The sequence below is a fragment of the Lissotriton helveticus genome, chromosome 2_2, assembly GCF_964261635.1.
Source record: "Lissotriton helveticus chromosome 2_2, aLisHel1.1, whole genome shotgun sequence".
NCBI classification, from domain to species: Eukaryota; Metazoa; Chordata; class Amphibia; order Caudata; family Salamandridae; genus Lissotriton; species Lissotriton helveticus.
In genome coordinates, this window is record NC_136060.1 from 196,082,786 (window position 1) to 196,100,084 (window position 17,299).

At 42.4% G+C, this 17,299-nt stretch overlaps 1 protein-coding gene across 1 annotated transcript in view; it reads right to left on the bottom strand.

Moving 5' to 3' along the window:
• NWD2 (NACHT and WD repeat domain containing 2) overlaps nt 1-17,299 on the bottom strand; it is a 651,118-nt gene that overhangs the window by 61,150 nt on the left and 572,669 nt on the right. Inside the window, exon 5 of the mRNA XM_078678358.1 lies at nt 2,273-2,417. Within this exon, the coding sequence (XP_078534484.1) occupies nt 2,273-2,417 (145 nt within the window). The remainder of the gene's footprint in view (nt 1-2,272; nt 2,418-17,299) is intronic.

The window sequence follows — 17,299 nt, forward strand, 5'->3', positions numbered from 1 at the left end:
TGTTCTCTTTTAGCCTGGCTACCAATTTCCTGTTGTTTTTTCATTGAATGCCTAATGGTTTTCCCTGTTCCAGGGAGATTAACATTCACCTTGACCACTTGTTTTAGGCAGGTGGTAAAGGGGAGCTGGGTGGAAGGTGCAGGGCTGGATTGGAGGGAAAACAGTTTGGAGAGCATTGCAGGAAAGGAGAAAAGGGTGCCATGGCAAGAGGGAGCATTGCATGCTCCTCTCTTGCCTAATACACGCAGAAACAGGAACAGGGACAGGGACTTGACTGCTCTTGTAGCCAAAGCCATGTGTGATTTTAATGCCCTGACTTACCAGCTGGTATTTCTGGGTCTGGTGTTCATGTGAAAACCAGGTGCAGGAACATCAGGCCAGTCATGATCAGGTGAAGCGATATTCCACCGGGGCATTTTATTCCACATGACTCATAATGGGGGCCATAATGAGGAAAAGCTCAACACAACATCATCACATTACAATAACGTAGAACACATACAAAACAGAAGACAAAATACCAGAAAATATCATTACCACAACAAAGTTCCACTCAACAAATAAAAATGCTTTGTTATGCTGTTCCATGTCAGAACAGATAACACAGAGGGGACTGAGTATGAAAATCTATCAAGCTACCAAAGGTCTTTTACTGAGTGTCACCTAGATGTGTTATCAGTTTAATATGGAGATCTAGAACCCAAATACTGATTGACAGATTCAAGATTTAGGAATGGCCCACAGTATGGAATATTTTCTGTAGTTGCCTGTTTATGGGTAGCAGTGAGAAAAGGGAAATGTAGGGGAGTGTCAAGATGTGTGGCCATAGAAATAGACTGGTGCACACTTATTTGGTTTGATTATAACAAACCTGGAGGGCTACAGTAATCTACTCCTTCAAAAGAGAGTTTCAAGGGTTGAAAGAACATGTAACACTTCATTATTCCATGGTAGTGCAAAGGGCATTTTTTCACCTTAAAAAATGTTCTAAGTGTGAGAGCAAAAAATAAAAACGTACAAGTGATGATGTTCTTATCCGCCGTAGGATTCCCTGAGGATTGTTCACACTATATTGGCCATTTCCCTGGTGGGCTGAAGCCACTGGAAACCATTTTAAAAGCCCATGGTCACGACTGTTTCTTCTGTCTCTTTTAGCAGCTCCGTTAGGACACTTGCATCAAGCATAGAGGGGCTTTAAGTGAGAAGGAAAGAGGAGGAGAAAAAGAGTTCAGACAGGGGAAAGGTAGATGGAAAGAAAAAGAAAGAGAGAATGGATGGATGGAGGGCGAGAGAGTGAAAAAGAGCGAAAGAGTAAGAAGGAGAGAGAGGGACAGACAGAGAGTAAGAGAGAGAGCGCGAAGTGAGGAAGGTAGCGGGGCTTATTTGAGCCGTTTTGCTGGTCTGCTGTTGGTTTCCTAGCCCAGCCCTGGGGGTATGTATAGGTACGTAGGAATAGGCATGACAATGTGCAATTCTTTTGTTCTTTATAACGCCTAGACAAGTTGTACATTTATGTAAATTCTAGGAACAAACGTTTGATGCATAGATTTCAGAATTTAACAAATACTTTATAAATCACCCCCTTAAATGTATGTGGTATAGTAGACAATGGGTTTTATTTGGTGCTTTAGTGATTTGCACTTTAATCCTTGTAGGATTAATAAAACGAATAGTGTTGACCTGGAAATAACACGTTGTATGCTTACAAGAGACAGAAGACAAACAATTAGATTGAGTGGATTGAGAACGGTGAGAGCACAGGTAAATACCACAAGCCACATATGAATAATTTCAACAATAGGTTTGCATGACTTCCTAAATGATTTTTCCTTTTGATTGGGACTATAAAAGAAGAGTTCCAGTTAGTCCCTGGGATACAGCATTGACATCTTATTGAACCCGAAGGATAAAATGTTTTATTTCTTTCAAAGCCCTGATTTCCCAAAGTTCATGCTTCTAGATTTATTTAATGTTTTGCACTTTACTTCAAGTCTCTCCTTTTCAATGTCAGGCTTGAACATCCTTAATATGTCAGCAATTAAACATGTTCAGCTCTAACCATCTGCCAGTGGTATGTCAAGTGACTTTTGTTTCTGAGGTATACCCTCGGGTACAATTGTCACTCGAACAGCAAGTAAAATTGATTAAGTGAAGTTGGTGTCGTTTTCACAAAATTATGAATATTTTCTCCAAAAAAGTTTGTCATTTGTTCCCATTCAATGTACTACCCTTTGAGTGTGTATCACATGTATGTGTTGGAATTGAATGTTACCTGAAGACAGATATCTCTTAGTTTGGTTCAATTTCATTTTTCCATTTTCGTGCAGCATCGTAACAGCAGTCTTAAAAATCTTCTTTATCTCATCTGATATGTCTCTCCATTTCTTCTCATTCACAGAGTTTACGGAAGAATCCATCTGCAATAATCATAATCCAATATAATTTTAAGTCATCTGTTACTACACTTTTAAATTTATATCTGCTATAGTCCATAAATTGGTATTACAATCTTAATGACATTACTGCATTTCTCAACTTTTCCCACATACAGAGATATACATAAAGTATTCAGCCATTTCAGTGCAGAATGGCAAATATCAACAGCTAACTACCATCAGATTGCTCTCGTGGATGCACTGGGAAAGATCTTCACAGCCAGCATACTTGAACATCTTCAGGAGTGGGCAACTACCAAAGGAACTATCACAAAAGAACAGGCAGGCTTCAGACCTAACCATTCGGTGATGGATAACATTACATTGGGCAGACCCTAGTAGACAAATATAGGGTAAGAAAAATCACAAATCTTGTATAGTGCCTTCATTTATTTCTTGAGGACATTCGACAGTCAGCAGGCAAACACTCGGGAAGAAACTTAGCTCATTGGGCTTCCATCCGAGCTTACTGAGACTAGTTATAACACTACATTCCTATACGTGGAGTAGAGTGTTAATGAGAAGAAGTAAGGATCTAACTCTAAAAATACTGACAAAGAATGGCCTGAAACAATTTGAAAATGTACATATTTTTCCTCCATATGTCACATCTTATAATTTGCATATCCTGATCTATGCATGTGATGCGGTTTTATTTGACCTCACCTCACTTGATCTATAGCGTAATTTGAAAGTTTTGAACGAGCACGCAGGGAAATATCACTTAAAAATTAACATCACAAAGACTGAAATAATGGCTTTTAAAGAAATTATGCACTTATGGGCATTTAGCTGGCATGTTAGGGGAACACACTTGTAAATGGTAAAATTATACACGTATTTAGGAAAATAAATTTGCCAAAATCTCGATAGTAAATCTCACTACACACATTTGGGAAACAAGGCTATGGGGCACGCAGCTTTCCTGAACCAATTTAATAAAAACAAGAAAGAGGCATTTTAAGTATCTACAAAAAATATGTCCCCAAGACTTTTGCCAACTCTCATATATACTCTTGATTACACACCTATAAAGCAATGGTAATTTTCGGACCACTGTGAAGGGAAAATTCTCCATAAATTCGTTTCAGTAAGCCATTCAGTGCCTGTTCAGGCATTGCGCCCTGAATTTGACCTTACGAGTGCCTATACCACTGAAATGGCAAATATAGTGTGTGTGGCCTATAGTCTATGTCATGAAACAGAAGGCAAATGTAGGGATATCTTGAGACAAGAAATCTTTTTAAGACCAAAAAAAGATAACCTGTTTAATGAAACTTAAAATTGGTTGTAAATAATTAGAATGCAGAAGTTGAACTTCATGGTAATTTGCAATAACTTTGAAAAATGCACTTCATGTTGCGCACACACATGCCCTTAGGGTATGTGTGTGCCCTACATATGTGCACATATCAATTTCAGGAGGTGCAAAAGGGTGTCTTTTTGACACCCTTGCACCCTGAAATTGCATGCACAATTTGCGAGGACCAATAGCGCATGCAATTTCCCATTCATTCCTATGGTCCAGTAGGCCCATGGGAATGAGTGGGAAGCCATTCCTTATTTGCGACTCGCAATTTGTGACTCGCAAATAAGGAATGTGTAGAAATCGCTATTTTTACAGCGATTCCTACATGCATAGGCTTTTGCGAGTCCTTAATTGCGATTCCTTAATTGTCGCAATTAAGGACTCGCAAAATCCTACCTTGATGCATGTGCCTGGTAGTCATAATTTTGAAATATGATGTCCCAACAGTCTAGACCACAGACTTTATTTGGGTATAAGAGGAATTATGAGTGGACAGACCTTACAGTGACCTGGAACTATATGATATTTTTCCTAACAGTTTTTACTAATAAAATGCATAAATATAAACATTTTCTTACTGATACTATTTTAAAAAGTGATGTCTTAAATATAAAAGTACAACATTTCAAAGCATTTATAGGTGCAAAAATTGATTGTTTTGCATGTTTCCCAATTATTACATTTTTCATTAGTATACCTTTACATAGAGGTTAAAATATATTTCATATGGGATATACACTAACCATGCTATGTAAATTATAGGAAAATTATTATGAATTCAATTTTACACATATTAAATCACAAAGATTTTTTTGTACATGTATATTCGAACAATAAAATACACTCGGGGCATATTAACAATAACTGGCGCATCCCTGCAAATCAGCAGGGATGCACCAGTTATTGTGCGCCACAGCTCCCCCATCATGGATGCGCCGCATTTACAATGCGGCACACCGTGGTGCAAAAACGGCACAGATGCGTGACGCATCTGTGCCGTAAAAGTGACGCATTGCTGGAGTTGCGTCGTAAGCGCGACGCAGCTCCAGCAATGCTCTGGGGGTCCTATCTAGTTAATGCTGCGTCAATCCTTACGCCTGCTTCAGGCAGGGGCAGGGTTTTGATGCAGCATGGGCCTAAAAGTGACTGAGTGAAATCTTGTAGATTTCACTCAGCCACTTTTAGGAGGCGGTCCTGCGCCGGAACGACTCCCCCCCTGCACAGGAACGCCTACATGTGGCGCAGGGCATTACAACGTGACGCATCTCTCAGATGCGTCTAGTTGTAAGTACCCCCGCACAATGGAGCAAGATTTGCGACGCGCTGCGTCACAAAAGTGATGTAAGGGTGGCGTAAATGAGGCGCAAGGGGCTTGTAAATCTACCCCTATGTTTTCTACATGGGCAAATAATTTTTCTATCTTAAAATAATGTTCCTCAACACACCCAGTAATGTGTGGGGCTATCCCCTGTCATGTAGCTCCTGAATATCCTTATATCGTGTTAAGTTAGCATAGGCACATTTGAGGTTTAAACGCCATTTTCCATTTTTGCAACTTCTGCACACGACACTTAATTGTTGACTTAGCTTTCAACCTAGTAGTTTGCTGTGGTTTATGTGAGAATAATATGTTATTGCTCTGATATCAGCTTTGCTTAATAAACTATGTCTGCACGAAGAGTGCTGAAGTTTCAGGAACAACACGATATGGAATTGTTATGAGGTCTGATCTCCACGCCTTCATAGTCATAACACAAGTGCAGCCTTTGCCAACTCTGGCTTCAGGCGGGATTGATATTGCTTTGCATGAGGCACATAACAAACACTTGATGCGGTGCACATGCAGAGAGAGCTGGTGTATGTTGATGTGATTCCTTCATGCTAGGACACTAAGGTATGGGCCCGCCCTAAACCAACCCAAAGAGACCTTCTTAACAAATAATATAATATGTGTGTTAGGGAGGGTGAGATATAAGTGTTGTTAACTCTTATTCATTACAGCATGTTAACATGCTGTCACCATTCGCTTTTTATGTATTAGTAACTATGCTGGTAATTTTGCTACTGATAATATGTATACTTGTATTATCTAAGATACTGCGCCTGAGAAGACGGCATTAGTAAATAAACATTTCAAATGCACATGTGTTCTTCTTTACTCCATGTTCTGGTTTGTAATGATAATATAACGAAAGAGTGTTCATGAGTTCCACGTATCCTGAGGTACTGTAAGTTCATGTTCTGGTTTGTCTAAACATTGGGAGTTTGATAAGACCAATGAGACACTGTAGCTAGCTCGGTAAGGGGTAAGTTGGGTACTAAGGTGAGTTTTGGGTCACCCTAATTCGCCGAGGTTCCAATCCTCTGTGCACAGTTCTGTGTGAGAACAGAAACCCTGCGACATGGCGCCCAACGGTTTCGGTGGTCTTATATCATGACACTCGAGTAGTATATCGTTCAAACCTTTACCCCTTCACCTCCGTTTCCGGAAAACGGGGTGTCGGTGAAACCTACCTATTTTTTGAAATAGGTCTTATTCAAGCTTGATTCTTCTTAAACGGTTTCTTTGAATTGCTACCCAGTTGTGCTACAAAGTATTCTTTGTATTTTCTTGTTTCCAGTGTTATCATGGCGGCGGTGGCCATTGCGCAACATAGTCGCGTAGCGGTGCGCGCACATCTGCAGACGTACCAAGTCCCGGTGGACGGTATGGCTGTGATTTTAGTGGTGAGTGCAGATCCGGCGTTCCCTTTTGAGTTGTTTTACTCTTGGGTTACGTTTCCGGCAGTGGACGCAATTTCTGGTTTGTTCCACTCCTACACCGCCTCCGCTGTCCCGGCTGAATATACTCCGTACAGGGCAGTGGAAATACCTATTGATCATTGGCAGCATCGAGTTTGGTTTGATGGCGCCCTCCCCCACTCTTTGTCCGCTGCGAGGTTAGGTCCACTCTCAATTCCAGGTGCAAACTGGCCTGCGTTGGGTGGTTTTACCCCGCACCCGGATCACGGCGCTTGTACCCTTGCAGAAGTTCGTAGGCTACATGTGGTTTCCATTTCCGTGATTCGAGCATTAGTGCAATACATCGGTCGACATCTACCTGGTGGTCCCCAGGGGGGTGCGGCCGTTCCCTTAGATCGAGGCGGTATACGTCTTAATCCGGTGATGGTAAATTCGGTTTTTGGTGCGCGTCCAGTTGACAACGATGACTTCCCATTCTGGCTAGCTGAGAAGTTTGATCAACTGGAGGCGGTGTTTTCGAATTCTACTCCTGCTGATAAACATAGAATGTTGACGATCACTTTACCAAAGGATTTAACTCCTGAGCTTGTTGACTGTGAAAGCTGGGGGAAAACGTTTGCGGCCGTTTATACGAGGTGCTTTGGCACCCCGTCTATGAATGCACTGCCTGAGATCATTAAACGTGTTCAGAATGATCACGGACCAGAGGCAGCGGTTGAGTTGGGTATGCGCCTGTGTGGTTCTTTTGAGATTGTAAGTGATCTCATACTCTCCAATGTTAAAGGAGATGCGGTGAACTTTCAGGTGTCGAATGCTTTGGCTGCTCTGCCCGATGCCGATAAACCCCGACAGTTAGCAAAGATAGTTGTGGCCGCTTATAAGACAATTGGCCGCACAAGTAGAGGTCTGAAATATTTTTCAGTAAAGGAGAAAAAAACAACCTCAGGGACAATCTGCAGTGACAGATGTCCAGCCCAAGTCCAAAAAACAAAATTGGCCTAAAAAACAGACACAGGGGAAGCAAAATAAACAGACTCAGGATTCTTTTCCTGCACTACAAGTTCCTGCGCCGACAGAAAAAGTTTATGATTTGCGCGATCGCGCGATGATTAAATCACCTGATCGATTTCAGGTTTCTGATCAACGCTCTCCTCGTTCCTTTCAGGACACATCGGCCCCGAAGACCGGTGGAGGAGGAGGTGGACGTGGACGTGGTGGCCAACAAGGACGTGGCCAGCCCCGCCAGACGGACGGCGTAGTGAAGCAGGAGGATTCTACGCCTAAGCGTCCGCAGTTTGCGAAAAAGAAGGTCGCAGCCTTAACAGCGCATAGATATGCCACAGATAGTGAGAACGCGGCTTCGGAATCTGACGTGGGCTCTGACCTTGCTGGACAGCGCGGCGGAGATTACCATAGTCAGAGAGGCGCTCCGTCCACTACTGAGGGTGACAGCGACTGAAGTGTTCGTTGTAATAGAAACAGCCGATACGAGACTAGCTCCCCCTGAAAGACTTTATGAAATTGTCCTGTTAATTGAAGGTGACATACAGCGTACCGTCAGAGGGGTATTTTGGGAGAATCTTTCTTCTACGTATGACATTTTGCTTTCGGAGACTGACTGGCCCCCACCTTTTGTGCTCGCGGCGCCGCGAGGGGAGGAGGTAATCCTTCCCAGTTTCCCGAAAACTGTCTCTACAGAGCATGCGCAGCATTTTGCAGAAGAGTGGGCTAGGGCTCTTGCGCCGGTTCTGTATCGCAACCAATGTGGTTGGGATAAATTGTCTCCTTGCCACGAAATTCCGTTGCGGTCTCAGCCGCAGCCTCAGCCTCAATATCCTATACGGCGTGAAGCAAAAGCTGCCGTCGCAGAAATCCTTGAACAATTGGAATATCAGGGAGTTATTGAAACGTGTGTGTCACCGATGAATAATCCCCTTTTTACTGTGACCAAGCCTGACGGATCATATCGTTTGGTATTGGATTACCGACATTTGAACTCGCATTGCCGTAACTGTGCAGTACAGAATACTCACGGCTCTGCTCTAGTGGATAGTCTAGTGCGTAAGCGTTTCAAGACAACGCTTGACATTTCCAACGGTTTTTATGCCCACAGATTGGATAGCTTTAGCTCCCAATGGACACGTTTTACGTCCGCTGGTGTGCAAAAACGCTTCCGGCGACTCCCGAAGGGCTACAAGAATAGTCCTGGAGTTTTCAGCTCCCGAATAGTCACTCTATTAGAGAGTATCGATCCGGATGCATGTTCTTATGTGGATGACATTTATCTCACAGACGAGATTTGGATGCATCTGTGTCGTGTAAATTCAATAATTTGTAACTTTGCAGATATGGGTTACAAATTTAATTTTGCAAAATCGCACATTGCAGAACACACAGTGTTGTTCCTCGGATATGAGCTGAACAATGAAGGTCGAGGATTGGCTCCTCACTTCTTGGAGAAATGCGCACAGTTGCGTGCTCCTACAACACTGAAAAAATTACAGTCTTTGCTGGGCTTCTTGAATTTCGGCAGAACTTACATTCCGGAATATGCCCAGCGTATCAAGCCTTTGTATGCTTTGATACAACCAACTTTCTCAAAATCATGCTGGCTGCCTGAGCATGTGGCCATTTTGCAATCATTGCAGTCTGATCTGCCCGCCTCTAAATTCTTACTGACTCGTGATAACCACACCAACCTGGTGATAAGAATAATTCCAGGGGCGGTGGGTTTCACGTCCTTGACTTTTAATGAAGGTGACACAGTACCTATTGCTTACAAGTCACACTTGTACACTTTGGCTGAATTGCGGTTTCCCACTGTGGAGAAAGTTTTAACTGCTGTACAGATGGCGATTCTTAAAGAACGAGCTCTGTCACAGAGGAAGCGCATGTTGGTGGTAACACCCTGTCCTCATTTGGAGGCAGTCACGAAAGCCAGTGTACCGAATTCTAAAGCTTTGCACCCACGGTGGATTCAATGGGCAGCGTCATTGACGTCCACGAATGTCACGTTTATTTTTGACGCCTCATTACGGTCGCAAGAGTAGTTGCAGTATGAATTCGTTCATCCTGCTCCTCTGGCTATGCGACCTTTGGAGGACTTCCATTGCATCATTTACACTGATGGGTCGGCGCAGGTTGCGCATGGCTCTAAACATGCCTACGTTTCCGCATGCGCTATTGTGGTTGGTGCTATGTTGAACGATGAGTTCATTTCCAGGGAAGTACACACGTTGCCCCTGGGCGATTGCACTGCACAATTGGCTGAGCTTCGTGCTCTTTTACTAGCGTTGGAGTACGCAGATCCAAGTGTTACTACTCTGATTGTAAGTGATTCTTACTACTGTGTCCAGTCTTACAATGAGAACTTGTTCTTTTGGATTCAAAATGATTTTCATGATTCCAAGGGTAGCACAATAAAACATAAAATGATCTGGGTTCGAGTGGCAGAGCTTAAGGCTATGTTGCCACTCGTTTATGTGATTCATACTCTCGGTCATCAGCGCGTAGGAGTTCACGCTGTTGGCAATTCGCTTGCTGATGAGGCGGCGAAATCTGCAGTATCTACATACTTAGTTGCAGCGGTTACTAGATCCAAAACCAAGATTGATAGCGACATCTTGGCGGCAGTTGCTGCCTCTGAGAAGGGAAGTAAACATCCTGCGGGATTCCCTTCGAAGTACAAATACCACTTAAGTCCCGAGAAGGTTCCTTTTGTGACAATTCCTGAAGTTGGGGAACGGCTGATTCCCAACTCGGATCGCAGAGCAGTCTTGATTACAGCGGCACATGAAGGTGTGGCGTCTGCGCATGCGGGCGTCTCGGCCACTGTAACTCAATTACAACAACGTTTCTGGTGGCGGGGACTGTACAAACAGACGCGTGATTATGTCCTTCTTTGTGACATATGCCAGCAGATTAAACCTTCGACTGCTACGCGTCCGCCACAGACTCAGTTGTACATTTCTAATAAACCGCTAGGTTGTGTTTATTTAGATCACTGCGGTCCTTTTTCATCTGATACTGCGTATAAGTACATCTTAGTAGCAGTTCACTCATGCACACGCTTTGTGTGGGTATGGCCACATCGCAGCGCTGATTCACGGACTGTCATTAGAGATTTGCGTATCTTTATTGGGATTTTTGCCTGTGGTACCTTCCATTCGGATCAGGGTCCGGCTTTCGCCTCTAAGGCGTATAAGGATGCCATGACTTCGTTGGGGGTCCAAGTCAAGTTTTCGTCTCCCTACAGACCTGAGGGTAACAGTGTAGTTGAGCGAATGAACCGTGATTTAAAGCAATCTTTGACAGCCCGAGTTATAGGCACTGGCAGAAACTGGCTGGCTCACCTCTATGGCGTGCAGCGTGCTCTTAATAATCTCCCTAGAAGGTCTCTGGGTGGGCGAACCCCATACGAAATGCTCTTTGGCATCAAGATGTACGTCCCTGACCTTGACGGTCTAGACTGTGTGGTTTGCGCCACTTCCTTTGACGCAGATGAACATTGCAATGTTTTACAGAATCTACAAAAGACCAGAGACAGTCTTGCAAAGGAACATTTGCCCTCCACGTCGGATGATGCGTTGCAGATCCCCGTAGTTGGCTGGCTACCCCAAGTTGGCGAACTGGTTCGAGAGAAGATCGATAACAAGAAAGAATTTGGTCCTTCCTATCGAGCTCCGGTTCCTGTCCTTGGAGTGAAGGGCACAAGAACAGTCATTTTACCACCACTTCCTGGTCGTAAGGAAAACAGGTTTATTTCAATTAACAATGTCAAGATACACAGAGTGGCCGATTCTTCTTAGCATGACACCGGCTGTTTCCTGTCCTTCCATTGTGAGAAATTCAGTTATGCCCACTGCTTCTAATATTGAACCTGAGGTGGCCATCGACTTACCTGCTCTTTCCAGTCCTTTATTAAATAATTTACCCGGAACTAACATTGATGAGATAGACTATGCCTACCCCACTGATTTGTCCATGCTTGACCTGCAAGCACGTTTAGCCACGGAATCCAGATTTTCATTTGACTCTGCTTCCCTTGCCTCGAAGAAACCCTCTCGAATTGCAGTTTATGCTAGCCTGTTTAAAAAACATTTTTTGATTCCCCCTTGGACATACATTTGGCTGGTCCTTTTTTCAGTTTACCTTTTTATGTCAATTGGTTTTGTGTTTTATTTTTTTCGAATCATCAATGGACACTATGTCGAGGAAAGAACATGCATTACTCATTTAAATGGAACTTTGGCCCCGCTTTCCTCGTCACATTCTACACACAGATTTAAAAGAGACTTGACTTTGGTTAACATCACAGCATGGCCTGTCCTTGATGGAATCGTGTGGGATGCAGTTCGGTTTCAGATTCATGGCCCAACGGAAGTCGTTAATGTTCCTAATGTACTTAGAGTGAATATGGGGGATGTGGTGAAACAGAACATTCGTTCTGATGACTGGGATGTTAATGCTGTAGAAAGTTTGTTTTCTGATTTACAATTCTATGCTGCCTTTGATGCTGAAGATTTATATTTAGAATCTGCTAATTATGGTGAATTATTCTGCTACCAACATTATGGCAATCACTTCTTACACAAAACATCATCCCGAAGGGATACTGTTAATTTTACTCAGTGGGAACATTGCCCAGCACCTAAACAAGGGAGTTCAGAAACATTTCTGAATAAGTATACTTATTTCACTGACTTTAACCAGTCCAATCCCGAGTCCTTTTATTTTAAATTTCATAACAAGCCAATGTCCAAGGTTAGACTTACCGATACTAAATTGTTGTATTCGAAGGCCTTCCTTGATCAATTAGTTACTGGAGGCTATGAGCTATGGAAGGAAACAATAGACCTTAAATCAGTTTGGGGTTCAAGGGCCTGGCAGGTACAAGGCACTGAGGCTTTGCACCGTGCATGTCTCATCCCGAATCATATGTTGTTTTTAAATGAAACAATTTCCCAGACTACATGCTTTGGATTGGCTACTTCTAAAAAGTTAAACACCCCTACTTTCCCGGAGTTGGAGGAATATGATGGTTGGAGTAATTTTACTCAGTTGTCCATTAGAGAATTACAGGCTCTACTCCTTAATTCCTCCTTTAACATTTCCAGTATGAATCCTAAGGGTTGGCTGCTTTGGCACCGTAGTGCTGATTCTTGCCAAAATAGATTTTTGGGTTTAACTGACGGTTTTAAAACTGTTAGATCTGATCCCCGGTTTGACTTGGTTCACACTGTCACCTCTTATTCTGTAGGCAAATTGTGTCAAAATTGGCTGAAACATTCAACTTTACCTGCGGTTAAGAGTCACCTATCTAAACTGAATGCAGACGTGGATTTGAATGATTTCATTAAAGGCCCGGCTAGTGGCAGGTCGAAAAGGTGGTTATATGGGGTTTACAATGAAATTTGGAAACTATCACAGATTGAGGCTGCTACACGCCTTAGGGCTATTGATCAGGCGAATCTTGAGAAAGTGCTTGCAGTTGTTGACAATAGTATTAACGTGCTTTCCTCTAGAATTTACACATTGGATAATATTGTGTCGTCAGTTGTCGATATTGTGCATGATGAAGTGTCAGTATTATACCATGGTCAGAATCAATTACGATCAATCATGCAGTTTGCATGGACCGTTCAGACTCTGAAGAATGGTAAAGTTCCCTGGGGGTACATGAACGTTTCTTCTTTATTTGCACCATTTAATTTGACTGACAAACAACGCTTGCTTTCAATGCGCGATGCTTCCTTTTCTATGTTACATATTGAAAGGTTAGAATCTTTACCTTTTTCCGTGGCAGAAGCCACTGCTGCAACGTGGCTTATCCACGGTTTAATAACGCTGCCTTTTGCTTTATATAAGTTTTCAAATTGTATGAAATATGTACCCATTGGTCGTTATGAACCTTTAGGTAGCGGTTTCCTTCATGAAGTCTGGTCGCTTCCATACACATACAGATGTTTCAAGGATGACCAAGAAGTTTATCTGAATGGGGAGGAGTGTACTGAGACGCCAGATCATTCTTTAATGTGTAGACACATACAGTTATACGGTTCATGCAACAAAGACCGACCGAATATGGCTTGCGTTTTACAAGGCACGCCAGTTCCTGCTATCATCCCCACATTTAAATTATTAGAAAATGGTAGTTATTTAATGCTCAATAATGAAGACTGTTGTGGGTTAATTAAAGGTATAGCTTTCATCGTAACAGTAAGTGAGCGGGTTATTTGCTGCAGAAATGTGCTGTATCCTCCCGCACATGAACATAGGGAGTCTTCCATCTGGCCACAGATACCAACCTTGGGAGCAGAATTCAGCGGCATGGCAAGAATAAGGGCTCTTTTGTCCCAGAAAGAGGTGGCCTTGAGCTCGGCCCGTGAAACTTTCGTGCTTCACATTGCGAACACCCGTACAGAGGTTCAGGCTCTTTTAAATACTGATTTGCCTTTGCATTTCGGAGCGATGGTTCGTACTATCTTTAACGCATCCTCCACAAAAGGCCTAAGACATTTTTTTAAAATTGTTAGCAGTGGTCTCGTGACTTCCTTTGAAAAGATTTTTGGAGTCATCCCTGCTTTCTTCCATTCTATTTTTTCATCGTTGTTTGGAGGATTCCCATTTTTACTTGCATTAGCGGCTGGCGCTCTAGTGGTTTTCTGTCTTTTTAAATATGGATGTCCTTCCTGTGCAAGACCCCGCCCAACAGCTACTGACGCTGTTTCGCAATCGCATGCTTGAATATTATGGCACACTGCCGTTGGCGATATTGAGCGCGGCATATGGATTATCTTTTCGATTCTCCTATGTCACATGTGTCCAGCCTGTATTTCACTGCCTGACCTGTGATTTCCATTGGGCCATTGATTTGTGTCTCTGCGGACCGGTTTCTCCTGACGTCGATTTTAATCAGCTGATGAGTCCTATCATTGCTCACGAGTTGGTTTGTTCTGACGAGAGGATTATGGCCTTAGCAGTGGCGCATGGACTAATTGGTCCCTGGGATATATTGTCGGCAGCACAGAATTTCTTGGAACTGAGTTTTCTTGAAAACCCACCGAGCTGTCCTCTGATGGTTATAGAGGATCCGGTGCTGGGAGAACACGTATGTTCTTTTCATCTTTTAAATTGGATGGCTGAACTGTTTTCGAATGAAGACGGTGATTTCCTATTGGAGGCTGTTGCTACTTACTTTGCATATACAGTTTTGTCATAGACACTGCCTCGGATTGACATGCTGAGCAATAGCATTTCATTGATTTTATTGACTTATTTGTCAAGTTTTTTTATTATTTCCTTGCCTATTGGCTTGAGCCACTATATATTTTTGGGCTATTTTTTAGCATTAATTTTTTTCGATATTTTTAATGTTTAGTTTCGGATCATGCTCATTTACTGTTGAGTTCTGCTCTCATGAGATGGCACTTCTGTTATCATATTTAGTCCATTCTCGGATCAAGGGGGGGTGTCGTGTAGCTCCTGAATATCCTTATATCGTGTTAAGTTAGCATAGGCACATTTGAGGTTTAAACGCCATTTTCCATTTTTGCAACTTCTGCACACGACACTTAATTGTTGACTTAGCTTTCAACCTAGTAGTTTGCTGTGGTTTATGTGAGAATAATATGTTATTGCTCTGATATCAGCTTTGCTTAATAAACTATGTCTGCACGAAGAGTGCTGAAGTTTCAGGAACAACACGATATGGAATTGTTATGAGGTCTGATCTCCACGCCTTCATAGTCATAACACAAGTGCAGCCTTTGCCAACTCTGGCTTCAGGCGGGATTGATATTGCTTTGCATGAGGCACATAACAAACACTTGATGCGGTGCACATGCAGAGAGAGCTGGTGTATGCTGATGTGATTCCTTCATGCTAGGACACTAAGGTATGGGCCCACCCTAAACCAACCCAAAGAGACCTTCTTAACAAATAATATAATATGTGTGTTAGGGAGGGTGAGATATAAGTGTTGTTAACTCTTATTCATTACAGCATGTTAACATGCTGTCACCATTCGCTTTTTATGTATTAGTAACTATGCTGGTAATTTTGCTACTGATAATATGTATACTTGTATTATCTAAGATACTGCGCCTGAGAAGACGGCATTAGTAAATAAACATTTCAAATGCACATGTGTTCTTCTTTACTCCATGTTCTGGTTTGTAATGATAATATAACGAAAGAGTGTTCATGAGTTCCACGTATCCTGAGGTACTGTAAGTTCATGTTCTGGTTTGTCTAAACATTGGGAGTTTGATAAGACCAATGAGACACTGTAGCTAGCTCGGTAAGGGGTAAGTTGGGTACTAAGGTGAGTTTTGGGTCACCCTAATTCGCCGAGGTTCCAATCCTCTGTGCACAGTTCTGTGTGAGAACAGAAACCCTGCGACACCCCTTTCCCATTTCACACTGTAAAAAGATTTACTCTTTGCCCTTATCCGAGGAGTAAAAGGATTAGATTTGTGTTGAAAACACATGCATTTGTACGTTTGTTTGTGTGCACAAACTACCAGGCATCCCTACCATGTAACAGATACTCCCCACCGACTTGAGTGGACACACTTACATGTAAACGCCAATGTGAGTAAATCAGTTCTCAGGTTCCCTAAATTGGACAAAGAGTTTTGCACTTATTAATCAGGCTATTTGCACATGTAAATTTAACTTCAATGCGCAAATAGCTTCAGGAATAAGTAATATTATGTTCAAATAGATGCCCAATTTGCTAAATGGGCCAGCACAGCCCAAACCAAGTGTTTAATTTCTAAAAAGTAAGTGTCAGGGCCCAAGGTATTTCTTAAGAGGTCATTGCAGCCTGCAACAGTCACTGCCACTGCCAGAGGTACTAAATGTTCATACACACACAACTACTAGCCACCACCCTCGTAAAAGTGCCACCCAAAGCTGTAAGAAATATCTGGGAATGCTGGCAGTATCCATTTTTATGTATATTTGTTAAATACTCTGCTGATGTATTCACTTCAAAAAAAGACAAACAGTCCCATAATATGGTCAACTGTAATAAACGCTGGTCTTGAGAATTAAGTGGAGATGCAAGCACCAGCAAACATCAGCTTAAATTAAGCACTGGCCCGAACACTAATAGAGGCAGTAGCAGTCTAAAGCAACATGATGATTTGCATTCAGTTAAACATTCCAAACTCCTAGAAAATCATTTGAAATGTTTTCACACAAACTAGAGACTCAGATGAGTTTGGCAACAAATTTGATCAGGGCAGATGGAATTATTAACTTAGTGGTTTCTAGAAGGTGGTGGAACAAATAGACAAGTATTCTGATGATATAGGCTGTCGATCCAAAATGCTTTTCCAGACAATAGCCATGTAAGCTACAACTGCATTCCTTCTGTGCCACTGGTTAACAGGGCGCCCAGTCAACATCCATGAGATGCTATTTTACAACAAATATCACACACGCTATAGAAGTAAGGACCTTAGATGTACACAAAAACATGCTGAGTGAGGTTTTTTAAATTAAGAGTTATGTCTTTTAGGATGTCTGGGGATAATGGGTTTAGAAAGCAAAGGGTCTGGTTTAGAGTTTACTAAACAGGCTAATCCACTATAAATCATGCAGTACAATTACATATATAGTTATATTGGGTCATGGGATGAGGAAGTAGTCTGGCGACGTTATGGTTGGGGAAAGAAGTAAATGGGATCTGTTGGTGAAGGCCCATGAAAAGATGGAGGTTTACTAATGACGATGCCTCTACAGCACATAGGGGTGACATGAGACTAGTAAATTTGTATGAATAACAAATATGTCAACTACAAAG